This window comes from Pongo pygmaeus, chromosome 5 (assembly GCF_028885625.2).
Source record: "Pongo pygmaeus isolate AG05252 chromosome 5, NHGRI_mPonPyg2-v2.0_pri, whole genome shotgun sequence".
Classification (NCBI taxonomy): domain Eukaryota; kingdom Metazoa; phylum Chordata; class Mammalia; order Primates; family Hominidae; genus Pongo; species Pongo pygmaeus.
Window position 1 is genome coordinate 108,612,354 of NC_072378.2, and position 27,975 is coordinate 108,640,328.

Sequence of the window (27,975 nt, forward strand, 5' to 3'; positions counted from 1 at the left end):
AAACATTCTGGGCTGGGCGTAGTGGCTCATGCCTGTAATCCCAGCACTTGGGTGGGGAGGCCAAGGCGGGCAGATCACTTGAGGTCAGAAGTTTGAGACCAGCCTGGCCAACATAGTGAAACCCTGTCTCTAGTTAAAATACAAAAATCAGGCCGGGCGCGGTGGCTCACGCCTGTAATCCCAGCACTTTGGGAGGCTGAGGCAGGCGGGTCACGAGGTCAGGAGATCGAGACCATCCTGGCTAACACGATGTAGAGACAGGGTTACTACCACACTTCTCTGTCCCCTGCACTTTGCGACAAGTAGAAACCCTGTCTCTACTAAAAATACAAAAAATTAGCTGGGCATGGTGGCGGGCGCCTGTAGTCCCAGCTACTAGGGAGGCTGAGGCAGGAGAATGGCGTGAACCTGGGAGGCAGAGCTTGCAGTGAGCCGAGATCATGCCACTGCACTCCAGCCTGGGCAACAGAGCGAGACTCCATCTCAAATAAAAAAAAAAGAAAATACAAAAATACAAAAATTAGCCGGGTGTGGTGGCATGCACCTGCAATCCCAGCTACTCAGGAGGCTGAGGTGGGAGAATCACTTGAACCCTGGAGGCGGAGGTTGCAATGAGCCGAGATCAAGCCATTGCACTCTAGCCTGGGTGACAGAATGAGACTCTGTCTCGGGCGGCGGGGGGAACATTCTGGTAGAAACATGTATTTGTATCTTCTACATAAATACAGTTGGTGATTGCCAATTTAAACAAATATATATATATGTATATATAACTTTTAGGATTGTCCATATTTAATATATGGACAGTAGCATCAGGCAATATCTTTTGTCTTTAACTTGCAAATAAAAACTCATCTGGCCTGCAGGTACTGTTCTGGATGTGGAGCATACAGATTCATCAGCTCCTCCCTTTTACTGCACATGAGGCATTTTACAGATTAGAATGAGCCTGCTGCAGGCCATGAACTCCCTCCACCATGGACTCTGTGTTTTGTAATAGCAGTAAGAACACCCTGACTTCATAGCATGACTGGCTTCTGAAATATATTGTGTGTCATCCTTACGTCATCCCTGTACAGAGATGGTTTGGATATGATTATAGCCATAATGAAGGTGGGGAACTGCAGTTGTTGCAGACAAATTAGATTTGTTCTGGGTCACATAGTTGGTCAGTGGCAGAGATAGGACTGAATCTGGGTCATCACTGTCAACTGGTTGTATTTGCCAAGCCAGGAGGAGAATTCTTGCAAGATGGGTGCAGTCACTAGAGTTTTGAGGGTATTTTGCCCTACTTTTTAAGTAAATATTTTATTTTAGGATACTTTTAAATTTACAGAAAAGTTGCAGAGATAGTAGAGAGTTCCCATACACCCAATATCAAGTTCCCCTGTGGTTAACATCTTATAGTATGTGACATTTGTCACAATTGATGAATCGATATGGATATGTTATTATTAACTTGTTTGTACTTTCTTCAGATTTCTTTCATTTTTACTTAATGTTCTTTTTTTGTTCCAGGATTCCATCCAGCATACCATATTACCTTTAGCCATCATATCTCCTTAGGCTCTTCTCGGCTGTGACCATTTTGAGAAGTACTGACTAGGCATTTTGTAAATGTCCCTTAATTGAAATGTGTCTGATGTCTTTTTCATGCTTAGACTGAGGTTATGGGCTTTGGAAGGCAGACCACAGAAGGTGCCATTCTCATCATGTCGTATCAAGGATACATATTATCAGCTCATCTTATCCTTGTAGATATTGACTCCATCACCTGACTGAAATAGTGTTTGTCAGTTTCTCCACTCTAAAGTTGCTCTTTTCCCTCCTTTTCATACTGTACTCTTTCTAAGGAAGTTACTATGCTCAGCCCACAATAACTTGACAGGCAAGTGTCTGTATAAATTATTTGAATTCTTCTGAATGGGAGACTTGTCTACTTCTCTAATCAACCTGGCAAATCCTGCTCTACACTTCTTATGTCTGCAAGAGTTACATGGTAAGGTGTAAAATCTGGCAGGATGAGATGGAGTCATAGAAAAGTTAGGTAAAAATTCTCATCGGTTCTTAATTCACAGAAGTAGTTAAGAAAAGGTAGATGTTGTGCCTCTATACTAGTGGAGGGAGGGGACCATGAGAAAATAAAATAGCCCTCCACCAGATTATTAATTACCCTTAGAGAGCCGGGGAAGTTTGTTGCAAAGTGCAGGGGACAGAGGAGTGTGGTAGTAAATTCCAAGTGTGAACTTCAATATGGGCAATATAATTACAGAAAGGCCAGTAATTGGGGCCTTTCAGTATGGGCAATATAATTACAGAAAGGCCAGGAATTTGGGGAAAACTACTATCAGTGAGCTTACCTATACCCAGCATCTCTTGGACATGAAATCATCTCCATTCCCCCTAGATATGAAAACTGCCATTTAACATGTCATTTTATTCTCAAAGAGGGTCATGCAGATATGTGTCTTTTTGAATTAGGATGGATTTTTTTTAACCTTTGAAATTGAGGCAGCTTTAAAAAATGAGGAGTTGGCCAGCACGGTGGCTCATGCCTATAATCCTAGCACTTCGGGAGGCCAACGTGGGAGGATCTTTTGAGTCCAGGAGTTTGAGACCAGCCTGGGTAACATGGAAAACCCCATCTGTATAAAAAATACAACAATTAACCGGGCTTGGTGGCATGCACCTATAATCCCAGTTACAGGTGCTTCAGGATTGCTTCAGCCCAGGAGGCTGAGGCTGCACCACCGCATTCCAGCATGGGCAGCAGAGTGAGACCTTGTCTCAAAAAAATAAAATAAAAAATGAATGAGGAGTCTGGTTTATTATATCATCTGATTGCTTGGTTTTGGACGATTCTGGTTCATACTCTGTATTTTATTTTCTCCCTGCAGAACTCCATCCGGCACAACCTGTCACTGCATAGTCGATTCATGCGGGTCCAGAATGAGGGAACTGGCAAGAGCTCTTGGTGGATCATCAACCCTGATGGGGGGAAGAGCGGAAAAGCCCCCCGGCGGCGGGCTGTCTCCATGGACAACAGCAACAAGTATACCAAGAGCCGTGGCCGCGCAGCCAAGAAGAAGGCAGCCCTGCAGACAGCCCCCGAATCAGCTGACGACAGTCCCTCCCAGCTCTCCAAGTGGCCTGGCAGCCCCACGTCACGCAGCAGTGATGAGCTGGATGCGTGGACGGACTTCCGTTCACGCACCAATTCTAACGCCAGCACAGTCAGTGGCCGCCTGTCACCCATCATGGCAAGCACAGAGTTGGATGAAGTCCAGGACGACGATGCACCTCTCTCGCCCATGCTCTACAGCAGCTCAGCCAGCCTGTCACCTTCAGTAAGCAAGCCGTGCACGGTGGAACTGCCACGGCTGACTGATATGGCGGGCACCATGAATCTGAATGATGGGCTGACTGAAAACCTCATGGACGACCTGCTGGATAACATCACGCTCCCGCCATCCCAGCCATCGCCCACTGGGGGACTCATGCAGCGGAGCTCTAGCTTCCCATATACCACCAAGGGCTCAGGCCTGGGCTCCCCAACCAGCTCCTTTAACAGCACGGTGTTTGGACCTTCATCTCTGAACTCCCTACGCCAGTCTCCCATGCAGACCATTCAAGAGAACAAGCCAGCTACCTTCTCTTCCATGTCACACTATGGTAACCAGACACTCCAGGACCTGCTCACTTCGGACTCACTTAGCCACAGCGATGTCATGATGACACAGTCGGACCCCTTGATGTCTCAGGCCAGCACCGCTGTGTCTGCCCAGAATTCCCGCCGGAACGTGATGCTTCGCAATGATCCGATGATGTCCTTTGCTGCCCAGCCTAACCAGGGAAGTTTGGTCAATCAGAACTTGCTCCACCACCAGCACCAAACCCAGGGCGCTCTTGGTGGCAGCCGTGCCTTGTCGAATTCTGTCAGCAACATGGGCTTGAGTGAGTCCAGCAGCCTTGGGTCAGCCAAACACCAGCAGCAGTCTCCTGTCAGCCAGTCTATGCAAACCCTCTCGGACTCTCTCTCAGGCTCCTCCTTGTACTCAACTAGTGCAAACCTGCCCGTCATGGGCCATGAGAAGTTCCCCAGCGACTTGGACCTGGACATGTTCAATGGGAGCTTGGAATGTGACATGGAGTCCATTATCCGTAGTGAACTCATGGATGCTGATGGGTTGGATTTTAACTTTGATTCCCTCATCTCCACACAGAATGTTGTTGGTTTGAACGTGGGGAACTTCACTGGTGCTAAGCAGGCCTCATCTCAGAGCTGGGTGCCAGGCTGAAGGATCACTGAGGAAGGGGAAGTGGGCAAAGCAGGTCAGTGCCCAATGCTATGGCATAAAAATAACAATATGGGGATGAGGGGGGTCTCTGGGGGAGCCTGTCTTCTCTTTACTTCGAACTTTATTCCACACTGAGAACCATGGAGCAGTGGTGCACATAATTTGGCTCCCAGCCAGTTCCATCTCAGGGTTTTACCTGCAAACCAAATAGGGCTGTCAGGTGCCCCCCCCCTCCCCCCCCACAGTTTGCTGATAGTTCAGAAATTTACTGCTCGGGAAGAGAACACGTACGCATTCAGAGATCGCATTCTTTTTTTGCATCCAGTTGTCCTCACTGGCCTGTGACGCAGGTTGCCCTACTTGATGGATGGATGAGAAGAGAAGAGAAGGAGAGGGATAGGAAGCTTGGGTCATACTTCAGGGTTAAGGATCCCAGCCAAAGGGCTTTCCTAGAAAGACTCTCTGGTCCATCACTGCTTTTGTCAATCTTCAGTGTTACACGTTCTTCATCTTTTTTTCCTTGTAAAGTAATGATTGGCAGGTACTTCTAATTTATCTGCAGAGTATGTATTCTAGACTCTTTCATATATGAGTATTTCTAACAGAAGCAAAATCTGTTAATTATTCTTTATCTTAGTACTAAGCATCTTTATTAGCTAGCACTCAAGAGCTAAGCCTTTAAAAAGTAAGAGGCCAGGCACAGTGTCTCATGCCTGTAGTCCCACAACTGTGGGAGAGTGAAGCAGGAACTGCTTGAGGCCAGGAGTCAGAGACCAGCATGGGCAACATAGCAAGATTCCGTCTCTACAGAAAACTTAAAAAATTAGCTGGGTGTGGTGACACACACCTGTAGCCCCTGCTTCTCAGGAGAATCCCTTGAGCCCAGGAGTTTGAGGCTGCAGTAAGTCATGATCGTGCCACTGCACTGCATCCTGGGCGGTAGAGCAAGAACCTATCTCTTAGAAAAAAAAAAAGCCAAAAAATTAATTTGAAAACACAAGCGTTTTTATGAGGGAGTACTTACTCGTGTGCTTCTGCTTGTTCCCCAAACTATAAATGATGTCAGCAGTTTCCAAACATAGGGTGACACAGGTTGTGAATGGTGATGGAGATTTTTTCAATTGTGGCATTTTAATGTTCTTGGAACCACAAAGATCAGGCAGTGTGATGTGGTAAGAAAAGCATTTGATTGAAATCAGGAATTGAGGTTCAGGCCCACTTCTGCCACTTCCTTGCTACCACTATGGTTGTCTTAGGTCTCTGAGTCTCAATTTCCAGTTTTATAAAATGAGGGTAATAGCCCCCATTACTTCACAGGGTTATTACAAGAATCAAATGCACTAAAGCATGTGAAACTGCAGTGGGCTGAAATATGTACCATGCAACTAGGTATACTGACAAATGGGCAAGCAGGTAGCCCGGAGAGGTTAAGTAGTTTGCCCAAGGTTACAGAGCTAGATTCATTTCTTTCTTTTTTTTTTTTTTTTTTTTTTTTTTTTTGTAGATGGAGTCTCGCTCTGTCTCCCAGGCTGGAGTACAGTGGCGCGATCTCTGCTCACTGCAAGCTCCACCTCCTGGGTTCACGCCATTCTCCTGCCTCAGCCTCCCCAATAGCTGGGACTACAGGTGCCCGCCACCACGCCCGGCTAATTTTTTTTTTTTTTTTTAATTTTTAGTAGAGACGGGGTTTCACTGTGTTCACCAGGATGGTCTCGATCCTCCTGACCTTGTGATCCGCCCGCCTCGGCCTCCCAAAGTGCTGGGATTACAGGCGTGAACCACTGTGGCCAGCCTAGATCCATTTCTTAAATGGCTTGAACCCCCATAGTAGTTCTTCTTCTCTCTAGCTGGTTAAAAAAAAAAAAGCGAGGAGGAGGGAAGTGCTCTGAACTGGAGTCAAAGTAGCAGATGATAGACAAGCTTTCCCTAAAAACTCTCCCCCTCAAGAAGTAAGATGAACACTGGGATCTTCTACCAACAGGTTTGCACCCCTAGCCACCCTGATGTTAACAGGTTCTGTTCTGTGCCCCAGCCCTTTTGCTTTGTTTTGTTTTAGTCTCAGCAAGCTACTTACAGGCTTCTTTAAGTGGTGTAAAAAGCAAGGGAATTCAAAGCCGTAAAAACTTGAGCCTTGTTTAACCCTCTGCCATGATGAAGGACTTACAAGGGTCTCCTATGGTGAGCTCACTCTAGCTCATGGGTAGTTGCAGAAAGGGGAATGTTAAGAGTGTTGTGATGCTAAAGCCTCTCAACTTTCTCAGGCATAAGAGACCCCTAATGGAACTCAGATATCTGATTTCAGTCATTTAGTAGCCCTTGAGATGGTGAAAAGACTGTAATGGAAGATAAGTAGGGTCATAGTACTTCCATGCCAGCCAGTTCAGTGCCATACCAGAACTTGGGCTAGTGGAGATTTGACTTTAGAAATGTAGATATTTGGCCTTCAGAAGACTAGTTTGTCTTCCTTTAAAGAGAACAATATGGAAGATTTGTCTTTAGAAATGTAGATGTTTGGCTTTTAAAAGAATAAATGGTTTGTCTTCCTTTAAAAATAGGCTTTTAAAGAGACAAGTAAGTTTTAATTTGAGTGTAATTGTAAGGAGGCCACTTTCTAGTTCGTTGGGAAAAATGTGTTCAGAAGAAAATGTAGTATCAGTTTTTGTCTAATTTTTCAAGTGTTGGTTTCCCTTTTGGTTGAACAGCAGTTCTTTCTCGTATATGTGTAATTCTAAAGGATTGTACAAAAAATTAAGGGAGATTTAAATACTTAGATTTTTAAAGTTTATCTGGTGAACTCTGATTTTGATGATGATAGTAAATGACTGCATTGAGGATAATGCATTTCATTGTTATATCCTAATGGAGCCTTAGGGTCATCTTCACCTCAGAATATTTTGGGGGAGGTTGTTTTGAGAAGATACTTCTTCAGCTAAAAATGAAAAGTCACCAAATTTTCCTCAAAGTAGACTAGCTCAGTATGACCACAGAGCATTTAAAGAACCATCCAAAGGACAGTGGGGGCTGTGAGGGGATCTAGTTTCTGGTTTAGGATTTCCATTTTTGCTTGGAATCCATTGTTCCTTTCAGCAGCCAGGAGCACATGCAACCTGAAATGTATTTTTTACTTTAAAACTTAACTGTGACTGTCACTTCATTGAAGACTCTCCTGAGTTCACACAACGGGGCTGAGGTCAGACTCTGACACCCCACTTCTCTCAAATTAAGTGTCCCAGCTTCCCAAGAGTTGCTAATAACTTTTTTGGTTTAACTTCTTCTTAGTGTTTCTCCAGACTGAATTCCTGGCTTGCTCACAGAAGAAGGTCATGTGATGCTGAATTTGAGCCTTCTTGTGTTAATGGAGCGGTCTGCTCAGTTGACAGGCAGTCTTGCTGGGGAGCTGCAGCAAGATGCTTCTCTGGAGGGCTGGGTGTTTCATACATGTCATTCATTTTAGACACGTGTAGAATCCTTTGACCCTTAGGTCTATCTGGAAAAGAAAAAATAGCCATACTTTTTTGGAGGGCTGGCTGCTGGGTCGTGAAGGTGAAGGGCGCTGTGTTCTCTCAGGTGTTCATAAAGCTTGGTGCACATGCTTACAGTTGGTGGCAGAGATGGTCATGAGCTGGTGTGGTGCTGCAAGCTCGAGCTTCCGGTCAGCCCTCTTTGAGTTTGACATGTGTCCTCTGAGGGAAACCAGCTTCAGTCTCACCTTAATTTGATATCAAAGATGCCTGCATTCACCAACTTTCATTCATCTTCATCTTTTGACGTTTGGAGACACCATTAGGGAGCAGCCCAATATTTAGTTTAAAGTACTTTACATAAAGACTGGGAAACATCCACCAGCAAAAGCCCAGATGGAGAGGGGAGGGGTGGTTCACTTCTTGTCTCTGCCACATCACTCAGTCTCATAGAACATTAGGTTTCTCATTTGTCAAAAGAAGACAGCCTCATCAAGTTTTAAAGGTGCATAGTATGTATAATTTTAAACTTGAACCCTAACATTTTGTCTGTGAAATGGACCTGGTGAAGTCTGTGTTATGATACGGAGCTAGAAAGAAATAGTGGTGTACTAGTGTGGCATCAGCAGGCTGCAGTATTGAAAGCCATTTAGGATTTACATGTAGGCTACTTCCCAAAAGGAGTAAATCTTTGATGCTTGTTTGACTGATGTTTGAATGCTGTGATTCTAGTATGTCTTTAAAATTTGTGTTGGGGATAGGACTAATTCTAACCAAATACAGGTAATATAGACTGTATCGTGTTTTTTATTGACGTAGATATATCTGTTTTAGGGAATGTAACGTCTGATAAATATGAATCTGTTATGAATTACCTGGAGAATATATTCTGCTATTGGTACCTACGACTATAGTCTTTGGTTATAGTATGCTAGCCTGAAGAATTCTGCGTCTTCAGGGATCTTTATTCTTACCTTTTAAAAAAAGCCAAAAGTCTGAACTGTCATTCAGGGAGAGAATGTTGGGATCTTTTTAGTGTTGATAAGCACAAGAGAAAATTGATATGGCCATAAAAAGGGGTTTTCTTTGCAGAGGCTGGTACACTCGCTACATACGCTATTTTTTCCTGGAAAGCAGTGACATTTAGCATGAAGGCTGCTCTTCCTGGGCCTGTTGATTTTATAAAATGCACCTGTTTTCACCTCTGGCCAGCCTGCTAAGCATGGAGACAGAGCCTGAGTGGCTCCTCCTTCAGGCAGTTGCATTTATAAACAGTTTTCTGGAAGATCTCTTCTGTCCAGAGAGCTCATGTAGAACATAAATAGGGTGAAAATCACCAGAATTACTATTTATAACTTAGAGTGTTCATAATGCTTAGCAGCATCTTGTAAACAACATTTTCTATCAGTAGAGTCTTCCCCCAGGGGCCACCTGTGCTTCTCACAGGCTTACCTTTCTATATGGAGATGGGAGAAGGGGACTTTCTGGGATCCGCTTTGCCATTGCTGGAGAGATTGCCTCCTAGAGGTCCTCCTTGGCCTTGGGCCAAGTGGGAGAATGTTTGCGGACTGCTTTCTCTTCCCTGACTTGGAGACACATATTTACTGGACTTTCATCCCAAGATCGAGATTCTCCACCTTGCAAGAGACACCACCTGCTTCACCCTGGTTTTGTTGATGTGTTCATTGAATTTCAAAGTATTGCTTTCTCCAATCCTCCAAATTGTTTTGAAGTTTAAAGTTTCAGAAACTAAAATGAATTTAAAATGTGTTTTGCAAATTAGTATTTAGAGGTCCTGTAAGTCAATGTTTTTCAAAATCTTTCTCGGACTACTAGATCCTCAAGATAGTCATGGATCCTCAAGATAGTGAAATGGAAAATGGATTCTGTGGTCAAATAAGTTTAAGAAATACCATGTTAAACAAAGAGAAATTGCATTATTTCCAAGAGAACTTCTCAGAGCCTTAAAGGTTAATACACATTATGAACCTTCTAGGGTAGGATATGTTATGCAGTGTTTCCTAAATGTGTTTGATATCTTGAATCAAATCCATTTTCTTCAAGAAACCATAGCACCAGTGTTCTAAGGAACCCCCTTAAGAAATGCTGTCCTAGAGTTTTGCTGAAAGGAGTCAGCACCCCCTTGGAGACCAGGGCTTCTTTGCTCTTCTCCTCCCTTTCTTGCTGAGTTTTTTGTGTGACCTTGTCATATCTAGTGTTTCTCAGCCATATCCATGCATGGGCTAGCTGCCCGGCAAAGTGGTAGGCCCATGTTGGTAGAAGTGCTCAAGAAAGGCCTGAAATCATTAAGCACAGTTCATCTGTTGAGTACCTGCTGGGCACAGGGGATAGAAGTGGATAAAAAGGGTCCCTCCCTTAAAGAATGCGTGGCCTAGTGGGGAAAGTGGTGGCAGTGGCGATGACAGTTTGTCATAGAGTCAAAGACTGCCTTCCTCACAAAGTTGGAACAGAGAGGCATGTGGTGTGGCAGCCTGATGTGCCTGGTTTTCTGGGACAACCTTGCATTCAGGGGTTCTGTTCCACTATCACATGGTCTGTTCCACAAAAACACAGACCCTAAGACTTGAGGAGCTCCATACTAACAGGTCAGAGTTCAGGCTGAATCCAGATGCTAGTTTCTTTTAAAAGCTCTGCAGAGCACTTTACGTTTGATTTCTAGAGCTGATGAGTTCATCATGGTTGGACATGAGCCGCCCACTTCAGCACACTGTCCCTGGGGCTCAGCTCTGAGGGAGCTGTGGATTTAAAAAGCCTCCCCTGCAGCCCACTCCAAGTTAAGTGAGATCCTGTGGGATGGCAGAGGAGCTGTGGGACTTGCAACAGAAGGCTGCCTTTTTCATGGCTGTGTGTCCCACAGTCAAGTCCCTCATCTCTCAGTTTCAGTTTGCTTATTTACAAAATGAGGTTAAAATTAAAACTTGCCTCACAGAGCTCCTAGGAGGACTACCTCTGATATGGGCTAATGTCTTTTGGCACCTTTTTAAACATGTTATTTAATGTTTATTGTGATTTAAAACAGCTCCAGAGGTTAACAGTGGAAGCCGGAAGCAGCCACGCCAGTCTTAAACTATGGGCAGAAAGAGTGACTGTTTTCCTCAGTGAACTAGATTCCACTGGGTTTTTCATTAAAAAGGGATCACAATTACCTGTTGGTGTGAGAACTTTTATTTCCAGAGTCAATGTCCCTTAGAATTTCTGCCTACCAGTTTGGGGGTACTCATTAAAGGAGTTAATGAGTTAACTGTTAAACGAAACTAATGCTACAGATGGTGTGAGGAGAGCTGTATGTGGTATCCAAAGTGCTCCATTAGCATCTTTAAAGGATCGCCTGAGAAGTCCCAGCTGTCTGGCTTCAGCTCTGCTTAGCATGGGTACCCATAGGTGTCCACAGGGGCTAGCAGCAAGTCCCGCTGAAGGGGACGCCCCACCCTGCTCTTTTCAGCTGCCTCAGAGCCTCAAGCCTGAGCCTCTCCTGCTGTTGGAGGAACCTGGCAATGCCATCTTTGTCTTCCCAATGCTGGTCATCCCAAGCCACTCAGAGAGATAAAGAGCCATTGCAGTCCCTCCTAGGGCTGTCTTGGAGCAGAAAGACTGGCACATGATAGCATGGTGTTGGCAGTAGTCTGGCCTTGGGTCTCCCCAGAGCTGGTGGTTTATCGCTTATTAGTTACTGTGATACAATTTGAGGTTCAGAAAAGACAGTCACTGTACCCTTAACATCTCTTCCAATTGTAAGTTGAGTGAAAACCCAGAAAAAAATAGGCTGTTCTTCTCTAAGCGCTTCTAAATAAGCAGCAGCCAGGCCAGGGACTAAAATACACCGCCCTGTAGAACCACTGGACACTGGGATGCAGGTCTTTTGTGTCTTTCCTGCTCAGTAATAGATGTGGACCTTAGTTTGTAATTTTAGGTCGACTTTGTTTTTTAATAACCTATTTTTTGCTAAAATCCGTGGCATTCGTTTATTAAAGAATAGGATCACTTAGTCACAAAGTCTCAGAGGGTAATTCCAGTGTTTCTGAAGGCTAAAACTGTAATTGACAGTCTTGATTTGATTGAAGGTTTGGATGTCAGTATGTCTCCTCTCTCTCCCTCCCTCTCCCTCTCCCTGTCTCTTTCTCTCTCGTCCTCTTTCTTCTTCTTTCTCTCCATCTCCCTTCCCGCTTCTTTTCCTGCTTTGTCTCTGATGAAAGAAGTCTGAGCCATAAGGTTGTGGGGGTTTTTTGTTTTCTTTTTTTTTAATGTGTTTATGTTTGTGTGGAATGTTTGACTTGATCCTTCAGGGGAAATCAGTGACTAAGAAGAGAAGGCCAGAGGTAGGAGTCCAAGAGTTCTGCGGTCGAAATTTTCAATTAATTTCCACTAGGCCTTCATTTCTGTATATGCCACTGTAATTAATTGGAGCTTTCATTGGTCATTTGTATGTTCAAAGAAGATCAGACAGCAATACCGCCCAACATAGTTATAAGTAATCAGAAAGTGTCTTGACTGATAGACCTGTTAGAAGGTGGCCCTAATGTTTACCTGAAAATGCTGCCTGCCCACCGAGTAACAAAAGCCAAAGCACTCCCTACCCCATCCGTCAGGTTCTACTCAGACTGCCCTACTGGCTGGGGTGGGGTGCCCCGTGGGAGGCAGCCCTGGCCGGCACTTACACCAAGGTGCAGGTGCAGGCCAAGCTGTAAGAAGAGGGCCACCGGGGCCACACACGCAGATTCCCCTCACTACCGGAATCTGCACACCTGGCCAGACCGCTGGCCTCAGGGTGCTCCTTTGTCTCTCTCAGTCGTGGAGCCACCCTGGAGTTCCTCTCAGTTCCTCTGTGGCACTGGTGTGATGGTCGTTACATGTGTCACCTGTCTGTCCTGGTCATACCTTACAGGTGGTTTGGACTATTTGTAGAACTCAACTAGCTGATTCTGTGTTTTCAGTTTCAGAATCACTTGGAAAAATTAGATTGTCTCTCAAAATCCTGTGTATCTAAAGCAGGAAAAGATCACTTTAGAGACCCTCCCTTCAGTATTTGGTAGCTGAACCCTGAGATGGGCTGGCAATTACACCTGCACTTCCACCCACCCTCCAGGGAACTAGGGCATCCCAGCCTGCACACTCTTGTCATTCATCCCTGCCCCGCCCCCCACATACACACACCCCAGTAAATGCAGTGAAGAGTCATCATACAGGATAGGGTCACACCCGGCGAACATAAACACTGTGATATGCAGGTCATGTTTGGTGACTGAACATTTCCTCCTGTACTACAATTCCCTATTGTTTTTAAAAGGTGAATCACTTTATTGACAGCAGCTTGAAACTTAGAGTAGCAAGACTCTTAATTTGGGGGCTGGTGATAAGGATATGTATGGTGGGATGTACAGAAAGGATGGGAGAACATAAACTTTTTATTAAATACTTGAGAATTAGTTGAATGTTAAAATTGTGCCTTGTATTGATTTCATCTGTAAGAAATAGGAGTTTTAGAAATTTAATGATTGGAAACCATCCTTTTCACAAAAAGTACTGCAAATCCTAGGTCATATCCCACCAGGCAGTAGGTTCTGCCTGGACTCAGACTAACTCTTGGCAAATACGAGTAGGTCATGGAAGCAGTTGCAGTGAAAGGATGCTGAGTGTTTGAGTTGGCAAAGAGGAAGAGAGGGTTCTTCCAGGAGGATGGTTCTTTCATTGATTCAGCCAACATTTATAGTGCATCCATTTAGTATTTTCAATTTACCAGGTTACTTGGGACATCAAGAAAACTGTGTTTCTTTCACTGGAATATGTGCTGCACGAGGGAAGATACCAGACAATGCTCTTAAAGTAGTAGGTGCTCCATAAGTGTTTGATTTGATCTGAAGACTTTGCTCAGCTTTCAAGGAGTTCAACATGTTGGGAGCTCAAAGTCCCTGAAAAAGTTGCCATTTCAGGCACATTATGATTAGGTACTAGGTGAGTGACTTCAGAATTGAGTCAAGGATAGCGTAGGGAAGGTGGGGCTGGAGGAGCCATCTGAACATATAGGTGATTTGCTGGGTGGTAAGAAGAGCCGTCCAGGCAAAGTGTCTTTGAACCTGACCCATCGGACAAGCGGAGGGTTCGTTCCCAGAAGCAGTAGTGGGCCTTAAAGCATGGATGAGGACAGTGGAACTTGATCCCACAGGCCATTACCCGGTAAGGGTTTTGGATATTATAATAAAGTTAAATAACCATGAAATCAGAGAGGATCCAGACACCCTTTAAAGGCTTTTTGCCTAAAAACTGGGCCTTTAAAAAGAACATAATCTAAAAGTTTACATACTATTTTACGTGGTTTGCAAATCTGAGAATCTTAAGAAAATACTAAATCTCTGCAACTTTGCTATTGACAGTAAATCAATACCTATCATATTTCTGCCACATTAGTATTCATAGTCGACTCTGGATATGTGAAGAATATTGGTTAACATAATCCCTGCCTCAACATAAAGTCAGAGATAGGGCATTCTTAAACTTATTTTAGCCATTAATAATCGCTAAATTTAAGCAACAGAAAAGCTGGTGCCTCCCAGCAGGTGGCCCCCAGCTCTTTGTCCCTCAGCTATGAAGTATGAGGATGGGTACCTCTCTCCCTGTGTCTCCTTTGGGTTTTATCAGCACAACACAAAGGCTGGCTGGAAGGGCAGTCCACTCCAGGTCCAGGCTCTGAGGTGTCCTGGAGGCGAAGACTTTGGAGGACCTTGTCACCAGCCTTCCCAGACTGGTTCACCTGCTGCCTTGACCAAGCCCAGGAATTACTGGGAGGCAGTGCAAGGCAGCCTTTACACAAGTCAAGCTTGTGTTTTACACAAATGGAGGGGTTTTGTTAATAATGTGTGTAGTTGAGTACCTTTCTAGTAACATCCTGAGTGTCTTCTTTGCCATGAAAAACTTATTCTAAGCTTCCCTGTAACATCCTCACTTTCTCCACAGGTGCTTTACTTGCCTGTTAGAAATCACCAGAGTCAAAGAGGTGGGTTTCCTGGAAATTTGACTTTGCTTTAGGGAGGCTCCTCAACTGAATACAAACCTTGCTGCCATCCTGGCTTAAACTTCTATACCTGTTGTTTCCCTCATAGACTGTTCAGTGCCTAAAATGGCAACTTGACAGCCTTTGCCAAAATGGATTTTAACAGAGCTGCACCTCCTAAATCTTCCTCTCTGGCAGGCGTGGAAGATGTCTCTGTTTGGCGTGCATCACAGGCAGAAGGCTGGATCCTCATCGGCCAGGCCCCTGCCATATGAGGCTGGTTCCCATGAACCTCTCTGACTCTTTTTCATCACCCATTTCAATCTAGAAGATACTGAAAAATGACCAAATTAAGCCAAAGTGTGGTATGCCTTAGCATGTTTTCCTGAGCTGTATAAGTTTTGCCTGGAAGATGTACTCCAAGGGAACTGTGCCATTTTGGTGCTCCAAAATTAGATGTGGCTGCCTAACCCAAAACCTGCAAAAGCATTGTTTTCCTGGGGTGACACCAGCTACACAAGCCTTAGTGGATGCTGGCAGATGACTGTGGCTCATGTGGATTGCATGTCCCTTAAGTCCTTTTGGAAATGAAGCAGAGATGGCGTCAGGCAGACATTTCTTTGAGTGTTTGAATGGAAATATTCAAACTCTGAAACCCACCCCTGTCTTCCTGGAGTCCATGTGAGACTTCCTTGTCAGATTGCATGAATATCAATTCCTTTTCTCTCCTAAGTGTTCCATATTTAGTCCCCAGCTCGCTCTAGGGGTTGAAAGTTTGGCTAAAATTATCTTTCTTTTTAAAGAGTGAGGAAAGTGGTGTTTCACTTTATTTTTGCTTGTGGGGCAAACTTCCCTCAAATCATCTAGTTCTGTCTAACTAGGAAAACAGTTGATAACCTTCATGGATTTGTGAATGTGAGGGTTTCAACTTATGATCTCTTTTTCCTTCCATGTCCTATTTAGTATTGGGGTCCTGTTCTGTTCTTCTCTGCCAAGAAGATAAAAACACTACTGAAAAATGTTTCACAGTGGATTAAGTTGTGGGAGGACAGCAGTAGGAACATTTATGTTTTATTCCCAGATTAAAGTTGATTGGGGTTGTTATGTTTTGTGTAGTTTTTGGAGGCATTTCCCTTTCTTAGAGTATCATGTGATTTATGGTGATAATTAGGCAGAAACTTGTCTTCCCTGCAGATGCCAAGATTATAGAGGGACTTGCTCTCACCAGAGACCAGATGACAGCATCCGTAGATATTTTTAGAATGGACCTCATCATTTATTTCGTCTCCCCATTTCATTTTCTTTGTATCAACAATTGATTTCAAACTTGTTTATTGGGCAGGGAGGGGAGGGAGGGCGTCTTCCCTTATTAATGAAAGTCACTGATGGGACAGAACAACATCTTTGTATTTATTGTTAATTGGCATATTGCCTAGTACTTGCAGAGTAAACTACAATTCCATCAGCTGTAGCTTCATTTTCTTTTCAAAAGTTTTGCTTAATCTGATGTGTTTTCTTACAGCATTTTAAAATTTTATTTATTTATTTTGAGACCGGGTTATGAGACTAATTTTTGTATTTTTGGTAGGGACGGGGTTTTGCCATGTTGCCCGGGGCGGTCTCCAACTCCTGGGCTCAAGGGACCCGCCTCAGCCTCCCAAAGTGCTGGGACTACAGGCGTGAGCCGCCATGCCTGGCCCCTTAATCCAATGTGTTTTTAAACTAGAAGAGCATCAACACATACACATAAATCTCACGGTTAACTAAATAACCTTATAACTAAAATGTCATACTTTAAACTATTTAAGAATGACATGAGCTTTCTTAAAACCCATGAAACTTGCACCCAAGCTAAGTATCATTGACTTTCCCAGCTCAGTAGCTGGGTTTCATCACTTAATATGCTCCCTCTACTCTTTCTGTCCTTGATTGAATCAGATAAGCATGTACAAACATTGAGCCACAGAAGAGCCATTAAAAATCTAAGACAGATGAGCTGCTGCTTTCCTTTTGATTATTTTTATTACCCCAGTTTTCACTGTGAATGGTGATTCTGGTGTTCCTCTGAGAAGGATAATTGTATTTCTGTTCAACATTTATCTTCTATATTTTCAGTGTTTTACAATCTGTTTTCCTTCTGTCACAGAGGAAACCAAAGGCCTTTCTGTTCTCTGGAGTAGGAGTTTCTGTATTAAATTTGTCCTCTGCAAGAGTTGCCTCTATACCTGGGCCAAATCCTCTACCAATTCGGCCTATAAGCACCAAGGCGGTTTCCTGAGCAGGCCTCCCTGGGAGGGCATTGCCTGGGAGACCTCAGCGGAAGCTGTAGAACATAGCTTCACAGGTGACCCCAACCCCAATCTGCAGAAAGGGAAAGTGGTGATTCGCACATCTCCTTTTTAATAATGGAGTTGTCTGAAGATTTGGGGCCTTTTGATGAAGGAATGGATATTAAGCCTGGGGACTGTGGTTGGTTGGTGCTTTAGACTGTCCCACATGGGCCTCTTACCCCTGGCTTTGGGGTGATGGCCTGTTCTGCTCAAAATTGGGCTCTGTTAGGGGCTCATGGGTGTCCTCTGTCCTCTTTCCTCCTGTGTTGGCCCAGCCCACATTGGAGCAAGCCACACTCCCTGTCTCTGTACTTGGGGAATGAAGTGTGTCACCTTCCCATTATGCACTGGCTTCTGTGGCTGCATAATTAATACCCAAGGGAACTGGAGAGAGATCTGAATTAGGTAGTACTTTACAGCTTCTCCCTTGGCGCTTACAGTAAGTCAGGATGGGGACTTGGGGATGGGAGTCCCCTGATGACTGATCACATAGTGATGTTGGATGGTGGTTAATTAAGTGTTATTGTGAGGGAAAAAAACAAATCCTCTTCTGGAGGACTGTGTCTGTGAAACACTAATCATTCATAATTTGCGGGGCAAGGTAGAGTAGTTAGAATAGCACTGACTTTAGCAAGCTACGGTCTTCACAGATGCTGAGATCTAGTATTTACTTTAGCTTTTACTCCCTCTAGAATCAACAAGCCATTATTTTATAGTCCAAGATAATATTATCTAGTAGCTTTACAAAGCAAAGAATGCCCCCAAAAAACCATCAGCCAGGGAAACTAAAACCTAGGGATAGGCAGGAAGAAGAAAGGGGCTTCTTTTTATACTTTATTGTCCCTGCCTCCAGTAAAACAACCTAAATTCTTCAACTTGGAGCTTTAACAAGGATAAGTAAATATGACCGTAGGCATGTAACATTGTAGATACTAGGTTCTGCTGTGTTTGCAAACATTGAAAGGTAAGATTGCCAGCAAGTGCAGAGTCACAGAAGAGACTGAAGTTACAGTACACTCATGAGAATTCCTGATGACCCTACGGTGCAACCTGTAAAGATGGGAGAAGCAGATATATATAATGTGATTTTGTGTGTGAGTTTATTGATGCTTTTTTCATTACTTATCTACCTTGTCTGGTGAGAAAAGCACGAGCTCATGTTGTTTCACTACCACTTTCTATCCATTTCTTGGCCTAGAGCCGTTTCTTTACTACCATAACCACCAACACTGTCTCCATAAACAAAGAATCTTATGTCTGGAGGTCTGTCATGTCACGTCCTTTTGCTATTAAGACATCTCTATGAATATACTTTTTTTTTCTTCATCCTTTAATTTTTCTGGGCCCAGTGGTCACATGACATCTGATAAGACTTGTATAAATTCAGCTGCTCTAAGAGCACCTTTTTTGTGCCTTTCCATTGAAGACAAAATAATAATTGGAGGCAGAATAATAATAATGTTGTTGATTGTTAATAGGGTGTGTTATGGGGGATTTCTTGGCCATATATGTGTTATATAATTTTTTTCTCCAAATTTGTAATACAAAAATCAAATTCCTAAGCCAGGTGCATTGGCGTGCCTGTAGTCCCAGCTACTCGGGAGGCTGAGACGGAAGGATCTCTTGAGCCCAGGAGTTCAAGTCCAGCCTGGGCGACATAGCAAGACTCCATTTCTTAAATTCTTAAGATGGCCCACTTAGTAATTACTTACTCTTTTTATGGTGGGGAGTAGGGGAGTCAAGATTACCCACACGCAGCACTGCAGACTTATTAAGGCCTTTATAGAAAGTGGCCATTTCATCTCCACTGGTGTTGGGGTATTCATGGAAAGGGGTGGTAAGCAATTCAGTTAGTCCACATAGCCAGTAGGGAAGAGCCAGAAAAGTATAACTCATCTACTTAGGATGACCAGCTCTCCTTGTTTTAGCATGGAAAGTCCCATGTCCTAGGAAATCCCTCAGTCCAGAAGTCTAGAACAGAATCTTATCTGCACCTTGAACGTCTAACTAAAAAGGACCCACCAAAACACCCCTAATATGGCTTTCTTTGTTTATCTCCCAAAGTGAATGATCCCATTCCCTTTGGGCTTTTCAACTTCAGAGCATTTTGTAATAAGGACAACATGAGAAATAAGGTAAGTGATCTTTGTGCTTTGTCCTTAGGATTTCAGACCTTTGAAACTGGTGTAGCAGAGCAGCTTTGCTGTGCCAGCCCTGGGCTCTGAGGTGGGTGAGGGAGATGGGAGGCCTTGACAGGTGGCCCTCAGGTGCCCACTATTGCTGTTGCAATGCCCTTAATGATCTCTGGTTTTCTTTTCTCCTCCTTTAGACCCTCAAACTGACACAAGACCTACAGAGAAAACCCTTTGCCAAATCTGCTCTCAGCAAGTGGACAGTGATACCGTTTACAGCTTAACACCTTTGTGAATCCCACGCCATTTTCCTAACCCAGCAGAGACTGTTAATGGCCCCTTACCCTGGGTGAAGCACTTACCCTTGGAACAGAACTCTAAAAAGTATGCAAAATCTTCCTTGTACGGGGTGGTGAGCCGCCTGCCATTGGAGGACAGCACCCCTCAGCACCACCCACCCTCGTTCAGAGCACACCGTGAGCCCCCGTCGGCCGTTCTGTGGTGTTTTAATATTGCGATGGTTTATGGGATGTTTTAAGTGTTGTTCTTGTGTTTGTTTTCCTTTGACTTTCTGAGTTTTTCACATGCATTAACTTGCAGTATTTTTCTGTTAAAATGTTAACCGTCCTTCCCCTAGCAAATTTAAAAACAGAAAGAAAATGTTGTACCAGTTACCATTCCGGGTTCGAGCATCACAAGCTTTTGAGCACATGGAACTCCATAAACTAACAAATTACATAAACTAAAGGGGGATTTTCTTTCTTCTTTTGTTGGGTAGAAAATTATCCTTTTCTAAAAACTGAACAATGGCACAATTATTTGCTATGCGCACCCGTCCAGGACTGAACCATGCATAGGCAAAACGAGTGGAGCACAGCGTCCGGCCCAGTGTGTTTCCAGTTCTGAGTCAGGGTGATCTGTGGACGGGACCCCAGCACCAGGTCTACGGGTGCCAGATCAGTAGGGCCTGTGATCTCCTGTCAGTGTCCTCAGCTAATGTGAACAGTGTTGGTCTGCTGGTTAGAAACTAGGATATTGATATTTTCAGGAAAGAAATCAGCTCAGCTCTCCACTCATTGCCAAATGCCACTAAAGGGTTTAGTTTTAAGGAGAAAGAAAAGGAAAAAAAAAAAAAAGTCCTGTTTTGCTTTGCAGAACAAATGAACTTACAGGTGAGCATTAAGCTTGCAGTGAGAAATGTGTGAAGAGTAAAAACCCAAGTCAATGCTGAGGCAGTTCTAACTTCACTGTTTTCCTAAATACACATCCTTGATTATTTTCAGCCTTGCTGTAATTTTAATCTGATCTGCTAGAAGTGTATGAGTGAGAGGCAATAGCATACAAACTGATTTTTTAAATATAAGCTTAGGTTGTAATTGTACAAGTGACTCAATGGAAGTACAAAATAGGGCAGTTTTAACTTTTTTTTCTGCTTCTATGGATTTCATTTTGTTGTGTTTTCAAAAAGTTATGGTGCTGTATAGGTGCTTTCTGTTTAACCTGGAAAGTGTGATTATATTCGTTACCTTCTTTGGTAGACGGAATAGTTGGGACCACCTTTGGTACATATGAAATTGGTTTAACGATGCTCTGATTAGCACAGCATATGCATACTTCTCCAAAGTGATAATATGAAGACTCTCTTCTTTGCATAAAAAGCATTAGGCATATAAATGTATAAATATATTTTATCATGTACAGTACAAAAATGGAACCTTATGCATGGGCCTTAGGAATACAGGCTAGTATTTCAGCACAGACTTCCCTGCTTGAGTTCTTGCTGATGCTTGCACCGTGACAGTGGGCACCAACACAGACGTGCCACCCAACCCCCTGCACACACCACCGGCCACCAGGGGCCCCCTTGTGCGCCTTGGCTTTATAACTCCTCTGGGGGTGATATTGGTGGTGATCACAGCTCCTAGCATAATGAGAGTTCCATTTGGTATTGTCACACGTCTCCTGCCTCGCTTGGGTTGCCATGTTTGAGCGATGGCCCTGTTGATTTCACCCTGCCTTTTACTGAATCTGTAAATTGTTGTGCAATTGTGGTTATAGTAGACCTGTAGCACATTGCCTTTTCTAAACTGCTACATGTTTATAATCTTCATTTTTAAAGTATGTATAATTTTTTTAAGTATGTATTCTATTCATATGGTCTGCTTGTCAGTGAGCCAGACTTGCTTACTATATTCCTTTATAATAATGCTAGCCACTTCCTGGATTCTTTAGTATTGTGCTGTATGCAAGAACTTTCCAGTAGCAGTGAAAGAGGGTTGCCTCTCCAAGCTTCCTAAGGGATGCTGCCCTGGGTGGGGATGCATTGCAGAGGCAGTAGTAGCATGGGGGCTGCAGTGGGGAGTGAGATGGAAAAGGGTGGGGGGATAGGAGAATTCCAGAGTGCTTCCAGCATGAGGGTCCTGAGAACTTCTGTCCTGAGTTCAGAGAAACATGCAAAGTAACTAACAAAATAGCTACTTGCCTTTGCAGTTTTACAGACCCTGGGAGCCGCTTTGGGAGTGAGAAAGGCAACCCTCCAATATGTTTCAGCTTTAAAATGTTGAATTCTTTTCAGACATGTGGTATCTCATTTATTCTCCTTTTCTAGCGTTTGTTGAATTTCAGGCAGAATGTCTTACAGAATGTCCTAGAACCAGATTATCATTTAATCTGAAACAGCTGAGGAAGGGACAGAGCAGGTACAAGGGCAAGGCAGCACAAAGCAGATCAGGAGAATGAAGAGGGAATGCTTTGGTTTTTTGTTTTGTTTTGTTTTTTCTTTTTCAAGTAACTAAAACAGCATCTACATGTAGAGTGTTGTGGAGAGCTGAGACCAGGGTAAAGTCGTCAAGTGCAGCATCAGTACTGTGAGACCTGCCAGCCCCTGGAGAGGGTCAGCCGAGAATCTGGTAGTGAAGCCTGTCTAGGGTCCCGGCACCCTCACCCTCAGCCACCTGCAGAGAGACCAGGGCCCCAGAGACTAGCCCAGTTCTGAAGTGGGCAGGGGTGCTGCCAGAGCCCTCTGCCCCTTATATTGAGACCCTGCTTTCAGGACAGGCCAACCGTTGGCCACCATGTCACATTCTGAGTGAGTGTCACAGGTCCCTAACAATAATTTTCTGATCTGGAGCATATCAGCAGAATGCTTAGCCTCAAGGGGCCTGGCAGCTGTAATGTTTGATTTATGATGAGAACTATCCGAGGCCACCCTTGGCCTCCAAATGAGCTGCTCTAGGGAGCCACCTACTTTTTGATGAGAAATTAGAAGAGTACCTAATGTTGAAAACATGACATGCGCTCTTGGGATCTGCTGTTCTCTCCAGGGCTCCAGAACCTGATACCTGTTACCAAAGCTAGGAAAGAGCTTTATCACAAGCCTTCACTGTCCTTGCATGAGAACTGGCTGCCAGGCTCAGTGTCCCCATTAACTGTGAATGAATCTGAGCTTGGTTTCCTTTATTGCATCCTCTGCAATATGATTGCTGAAACACATTTTAAAAATTCAGAAGTTTGTCACTCCTGTTAATGGGAGGATCATTCACACATGTGTAGTACAAGGCAGACTTTGTGTTTGTTTTTGGTGTTGATTTTTAGCATTGCGTGTGTTGCTTCCCCACCCTGAGGAGAGGACACCATGGCTTACTACTCAGGACAAGTATGCCCTGCTCTGGGTGTGATTTCAGGTGGCTTCCAAACTTGTATGCAGTTTAAAGATGGTGGGGACAGACTTTGCCTCTACCTAGTGAACCCCACTTAAAGAATAAGGAGCATTTGAATCTCTTGGAAAAGGCCGTGAAGAATAAAGCAGTCAAAAAGAAGTCCTCCATTTTGGTGCCAAGGGCTTGCGAGGGGAAATAAAAATGTTATCCAGCCTGACCAACATGGAGAAACCCCGTCTCTATTAAAAATACAAAATTAGCCTGGCATGGTGGCGCATGCCTGTAATCCCAGCTACTCTGGAGGCTGAGGCAGGAGAATCGCTTGAACCCAGGAGGCGGAGGTTGCAGTGAGCTGAGATCACTCCAGTGCACTCCAGCCTGGGTAACAAGAGTGAAGCTCCATGTCAAAAAAAAAAAAAATGTTACTCATCCTCTCTCAAAACAAAAAGGAAACTCTAATAGCTCTGAACTCTGGTTTTATTTTTCTTGCTGTATTTGGGTGAACATTGTATGATTAGGCATAATGTTAAAAAAAAAATTTTTTTTTTGGTAGAAATGCAATCACCAGTAAAGAGGTACGAAAAAGCCAGCCTCTCTGGGAGACCAGGGAGGCAGAGTACTACTAGAGGAAGTGAAGTTCTGATGGAATCATGCCTGTGAAATGAGGTCTTGAAGCAGATGCCCAAATAAAAGAGTATATTATATCTTATCTAAATCTTAAGTGGGTAACATTTTATGCAGTTTAAATGAATGGAATATTTTCCTCTTGTTTAGTTGTATCTTTTGTATTTTTCTTTGATGAATGATTGGTCATGAGGCCTCTTGCCACACTCCAGAAATACGTGTGCGGCTGCTTTTAAGAACTATGTGTCTGGTCACTTATTTCTCTAAAATTATCTCATTGCCTGGCAATCAGTCTTCTCTTGTATACTTGTCCTAGCACATTATGTACATGGGAAATGTAAACAAATGTGAAGGAGGACCAGAAAAATTAGTTAATATTTAAAAAAATGTATTGTGCATTTTGGCTTCACATGTTTAACTTTTTTTAAGAAAAAAGTTGCATGAATGGAAAAAAAATCTGTATACAGTATCTGTAAAAACTGTCTTATCTGTTTCAATTCCTTGCTCATATCCCATATAATCTGGAACTAAATATGGTGCGTGACCATATTTAAACACCTGAGAGTCAAGCAGTTCAGACTTTGATTTGAAGCACCTCATCCTTCTTTCAATGCGAACACTATCATATGGCATTCTTACTGAGGATTTTGTTTAACCATATGTTGCCATGAATTAACTCTGCCGCCTTTCTTAAGGATCAAAACCAGTTTGATTTGGGAATCTTCCCCTTTCCAAATGAAATAGAGATGCAGTACTTAACTTTCCTTGGTGTTTGTAGATATTGCCTTGTGTATTCCACTTAAAACCGTAATCTAGTTTGTAAAAGAGATGGTGACGCATGTAAATAAAGCATCAGTGACACTCTGTCTTACTCCAAGAAGTCTCTTTGTTCTCCCTCCCCCTTTCTTGAACCCTAGGAATAAAATGGCAGTTTATCTCAAGGTCTCCCTGTGGAATTCCCCCACAGGCTGGGAGAGCCACAAAGCTGAGAGACTCTATCGCAAAATCTTTAAATGAACCTAGTAAACTTTTTCTCTGGCCCACTTCTGACCTCCACAGACAACAGACAACTTAATAAAGGCAGATTTATGGCGTAGTTCATGGTGGCTGATAGCCACTTTTGGTGTGTTCTGAGTCATGTTGCCCAGGGAGCTTTGAATAAGTAGGGAGTTGAGACTTAGAGACGGCCCTCACTGAGCGTCTGAGGTTTTAACTTGTCAGTTGCTTGACCTGGATGAGGTCTTCCTCACGTGAGTCCAACACATGAATGTTGGTTGGCAACAGTGCCCTCCTGCCCGACCTGCATACTGAAAGTCAGACACGACACTTCAGGCTTCTGGTGGCAACAGCGTAAACATTTCCTCTGTGTGTACCTTTAGGGCCTCCTCAGTTAAGTGAGAGGGAACTCCACCTATTGTAAAACTATTCTTAGTAGTCTGGATTGTGTTTTTTCATTTTAATAGCCATATAAAATTATTCAGACGATATAGAATAAGCAGGATCTATTTTAAGGTCCGACATGATAGGTTCTTACTTCAGATCAAGGAGGTGAAAGGTTTTAAAGTTGGGAATTTGGGATAAATTCTGTATTGGTGGTGTATAAGTTTTTCTTCACCATTGTTTTAATTACTTGCAAAGGTAAAACTTCACCGTCTCCTAATGCCAAAGCCTACTGGGGATGGGTATTTCACTTGAGATTACTTCCCAATTTTTATTCTGACTTCCAGAGGATTAAAGATGGAACTCTAATACCAGTTATGACAAGATTCTTAGTAGAGAGTTCTCCACAACCAGGTAAAAATGCAACCAAAAACTAGTAAGTTAATTTAATGATCGACAGTTACGAAGCCAATCTCCAGTGTGGCAGTGGGCCAGCCTTTGTGATGGGCACCAGGAGAACGAGGATCTGTGCCTGTCCTTGTAAGAGTATGTGGTCTAGGAGTGATCTGTCTACTCCACCTGGAGGGATAAAGGGCCAGCTGCTTACTCTCCTGCTTCAGCTTCTTGTTTAAAAGAGGAAGAGTTTGGACTAGTTAATCTCAAACATATTAGGGATTTGATTTTGCAGTTTATTCAATAATGAGGGCAAAGCTTTAGGCCAGCAGATGTTACTTTGATGTGTATCAGCCAAGTCACCCATACCACAGCTGGGATATAGGGGTCCCTGGCAGAGAATTAATAGCCACCATTCTGCCAGACACCGGCACACACACACCCACAGCACCCACAGCCCCAACCCTGAGACATGGGAAGTAGACGGCTGTGGGTTGGTGGTGGGGTGTAGGCTGCGGTGCCCTCAGCTGCTTGCAGCCTTGTGGTGGGAGCCAGCAGGGGAGAATATTTGAGGGGTGGAAGTGAGAGAGAGAGAAGTACTCAGAAAAGGGGCCCACTCCAGCTCTGCTTTCCTCTCCATCAAAGAAAAGCAGTGGTGCTGGGCCCAAAGGAACAGACACATTTGGAGCAGGAGGAAGAGTCCTTTCCCCCGGATTTTCCTAATTCAAAAGCCGAAAGAGGAAGACTGTCAGCAATATTTAAGACTGGAAGAAAATTAGATGATGTGTATGCACGCATGTGTGTGTGTAGTTCTGCCTACCAGCCATCACATAGTAATGGCTCAGAACTGTTGGGGTTTGCCTACCTTCTCTGAGGACTTGGTAGAAACACATGACAAACATCTCCACTCACACTTTGGGAGGAGAAATCCCAATGCCCTGCTATTATTGGCACAGGATCTCTTCTGTGCATCCTATAAGCATTCCTCCACCAGCACCCACGTGTGCCAGGCGCTGTGCTTGTGTTGGTGAGATGAGTTGAAGGGGCTGAGCTGAAGCGTGTAGGCCTGCTGGCATGTACTTGAGCACCTGAGTCCCGTGAATGCTGCTAAGGATAGGATGGAGGGACAGAGGAAGTTAACATTTGAGCTAAAAGGCAGAAATGAATCAGGCTTTCTGGCTGAAGTAATGAATTCCAAAGACAGGATTGGAACATGCTCAGGAAACTGAGAGGTGAGCTTGTTTGGGATTTAAAGAGCTCAAAGAAGGCGAGAAGTCAGGCAAGAAAAGAAGGCTGCCAGAAAACTCGAGACCAAGGAGCTTGGAGTTTGCGATTGAGCATGGGAAACCAGCAGGGTGGTGGCCTAGTCAGAGCTAGCCTTTGGGAAGGGCCCCAGGGCACACTGTAGGAATGGATTCTAGAAGGAAGATGAAGAAATGAGAAAGCAGGGTAATTCTAGAACTGTTCTCTCAACCAGGCACCCACAGAGAGTGATGTTTATGTGCCCCACTGGAAAGGCGGAGAAAACTGCTTCGGGTTTCAGGTGACCAACTCAGCTCGCCCAGCCACAGGCCCTGGAGATCGCCCTAAGGGCTAAGGGAGCCATAGCTCACACCCCTGCAACTTTCCAACAAAGTTGGGAAGCTCTGATCTGGAAGAAATCATGATAAATTTGGTAATGGGTTAAGTCTAGAGGAGGGAGGCAAGGGCGTTTGGATTTCAACTCTTCTCCTGGTGTACCATTTTATCAAAGTGGGAGTGTATTATACTTAGATAAATACAGCTTCTAAAAACCGATTGGGAGAGGCTGGCTTTGACTCAGACTGGAGGGAGTAAGGAGTAAGATGGGAGAAGGGTATTGGGGAGTAGAAGTAGAAGTGATGAGGTGACTATACTGTTGAAGGAATCTCACTGACAAATGAATAGTATTGTTACAAATTTCTATCTCCATCACCTTGGGTTTCCTTAACTTCCTCCTGTCAACATCTTGGATATCATAGTATAGGAAGTACCTAGTCAGAAGAAAGGAGTATTATGCATCTATCAAAACAATAATTAAGAAAACTATGCATATATGTAAAAAAACATTTTGGACACATGCTTAGAAGGGTAATTATTGCTCTTATATTGTAACCTTATATGTTGATATAAGAAAAAAAAGCAAAATACGAGTAATACCTAGTAGTATAAAACTGGCTGGGAGAAGTGCTAAAAGGTAAAATGTAAAAATAATTCTTGTGTCCTGGACTCTGTGGTCCTCACCACTGGACTCAGGCCCTTGGTATTGCCACCAGAGTTGGATAGCATGTGAGCTGCACCTGAGCCCCAGCAGGCAGCAGTGAGGGATCAGGAAGGCATGGCCCCCTCAGTAGGGGAGGAGGGAGGGACTCTTCCTCCCACTAAGGTGCACCCAGTGGGTAACTCCAAGTAGGAAGGGAGTTCTCATGCTGGGACATGCCCTCAAAATGACACATGTCCATTGTAGGAGGACAATTGAGTCATGGCATTTTTTCACAATTGTCTTCATTTTGTTGCACTTTGTTTTAAAATTAATATCTTGAAAGGTAGTGCATTCACACGATTCAAAAGCCAGAAAGCATGAAAAGACGCACACTGGGAATGTTTTCCTCCCATCTTTGTCATCTATCTGCTTAGTTTCTCCCACCCCAGAATTCCTTACGTTTCCTTCCAG

General features: G+C 43.9%; 1 protein-coding gene across 5 annotated transcripts in view; it reads left to right on the forward strand.

Annotated features, from left to right (window-relative positions):
* FOXO3 (forkhead box O3) overlaps positions 1 to 24,374 on the forward strand; it is a 124,963-nt gene extending 100,589 nt beyond the window's left edge. For all 5 annotated transcript variants that reach the window (XM_054490004.2, XM_054490006.2, XM_054490009.2 and 2 more), the window contains 2 exons: positions 2,898 to 4,332; positions 19,425 to 24,374. In XM_054490004.2, the coding sequence (XP_054345979.1) occupies positions 2,898 to 4,298 (1,401 nt within the window). In that variant the 3' untranslated portion in view covers positions 4,299 to 4,332; positions 19,425 to 24,374. The remainder of the gene's footprint in view (positions 1 to 2,897; positions 4,333 to 19,424) is intronic.
* Positions 24,375 to 27,975: the final 3,601 nt, after the last annotated feature.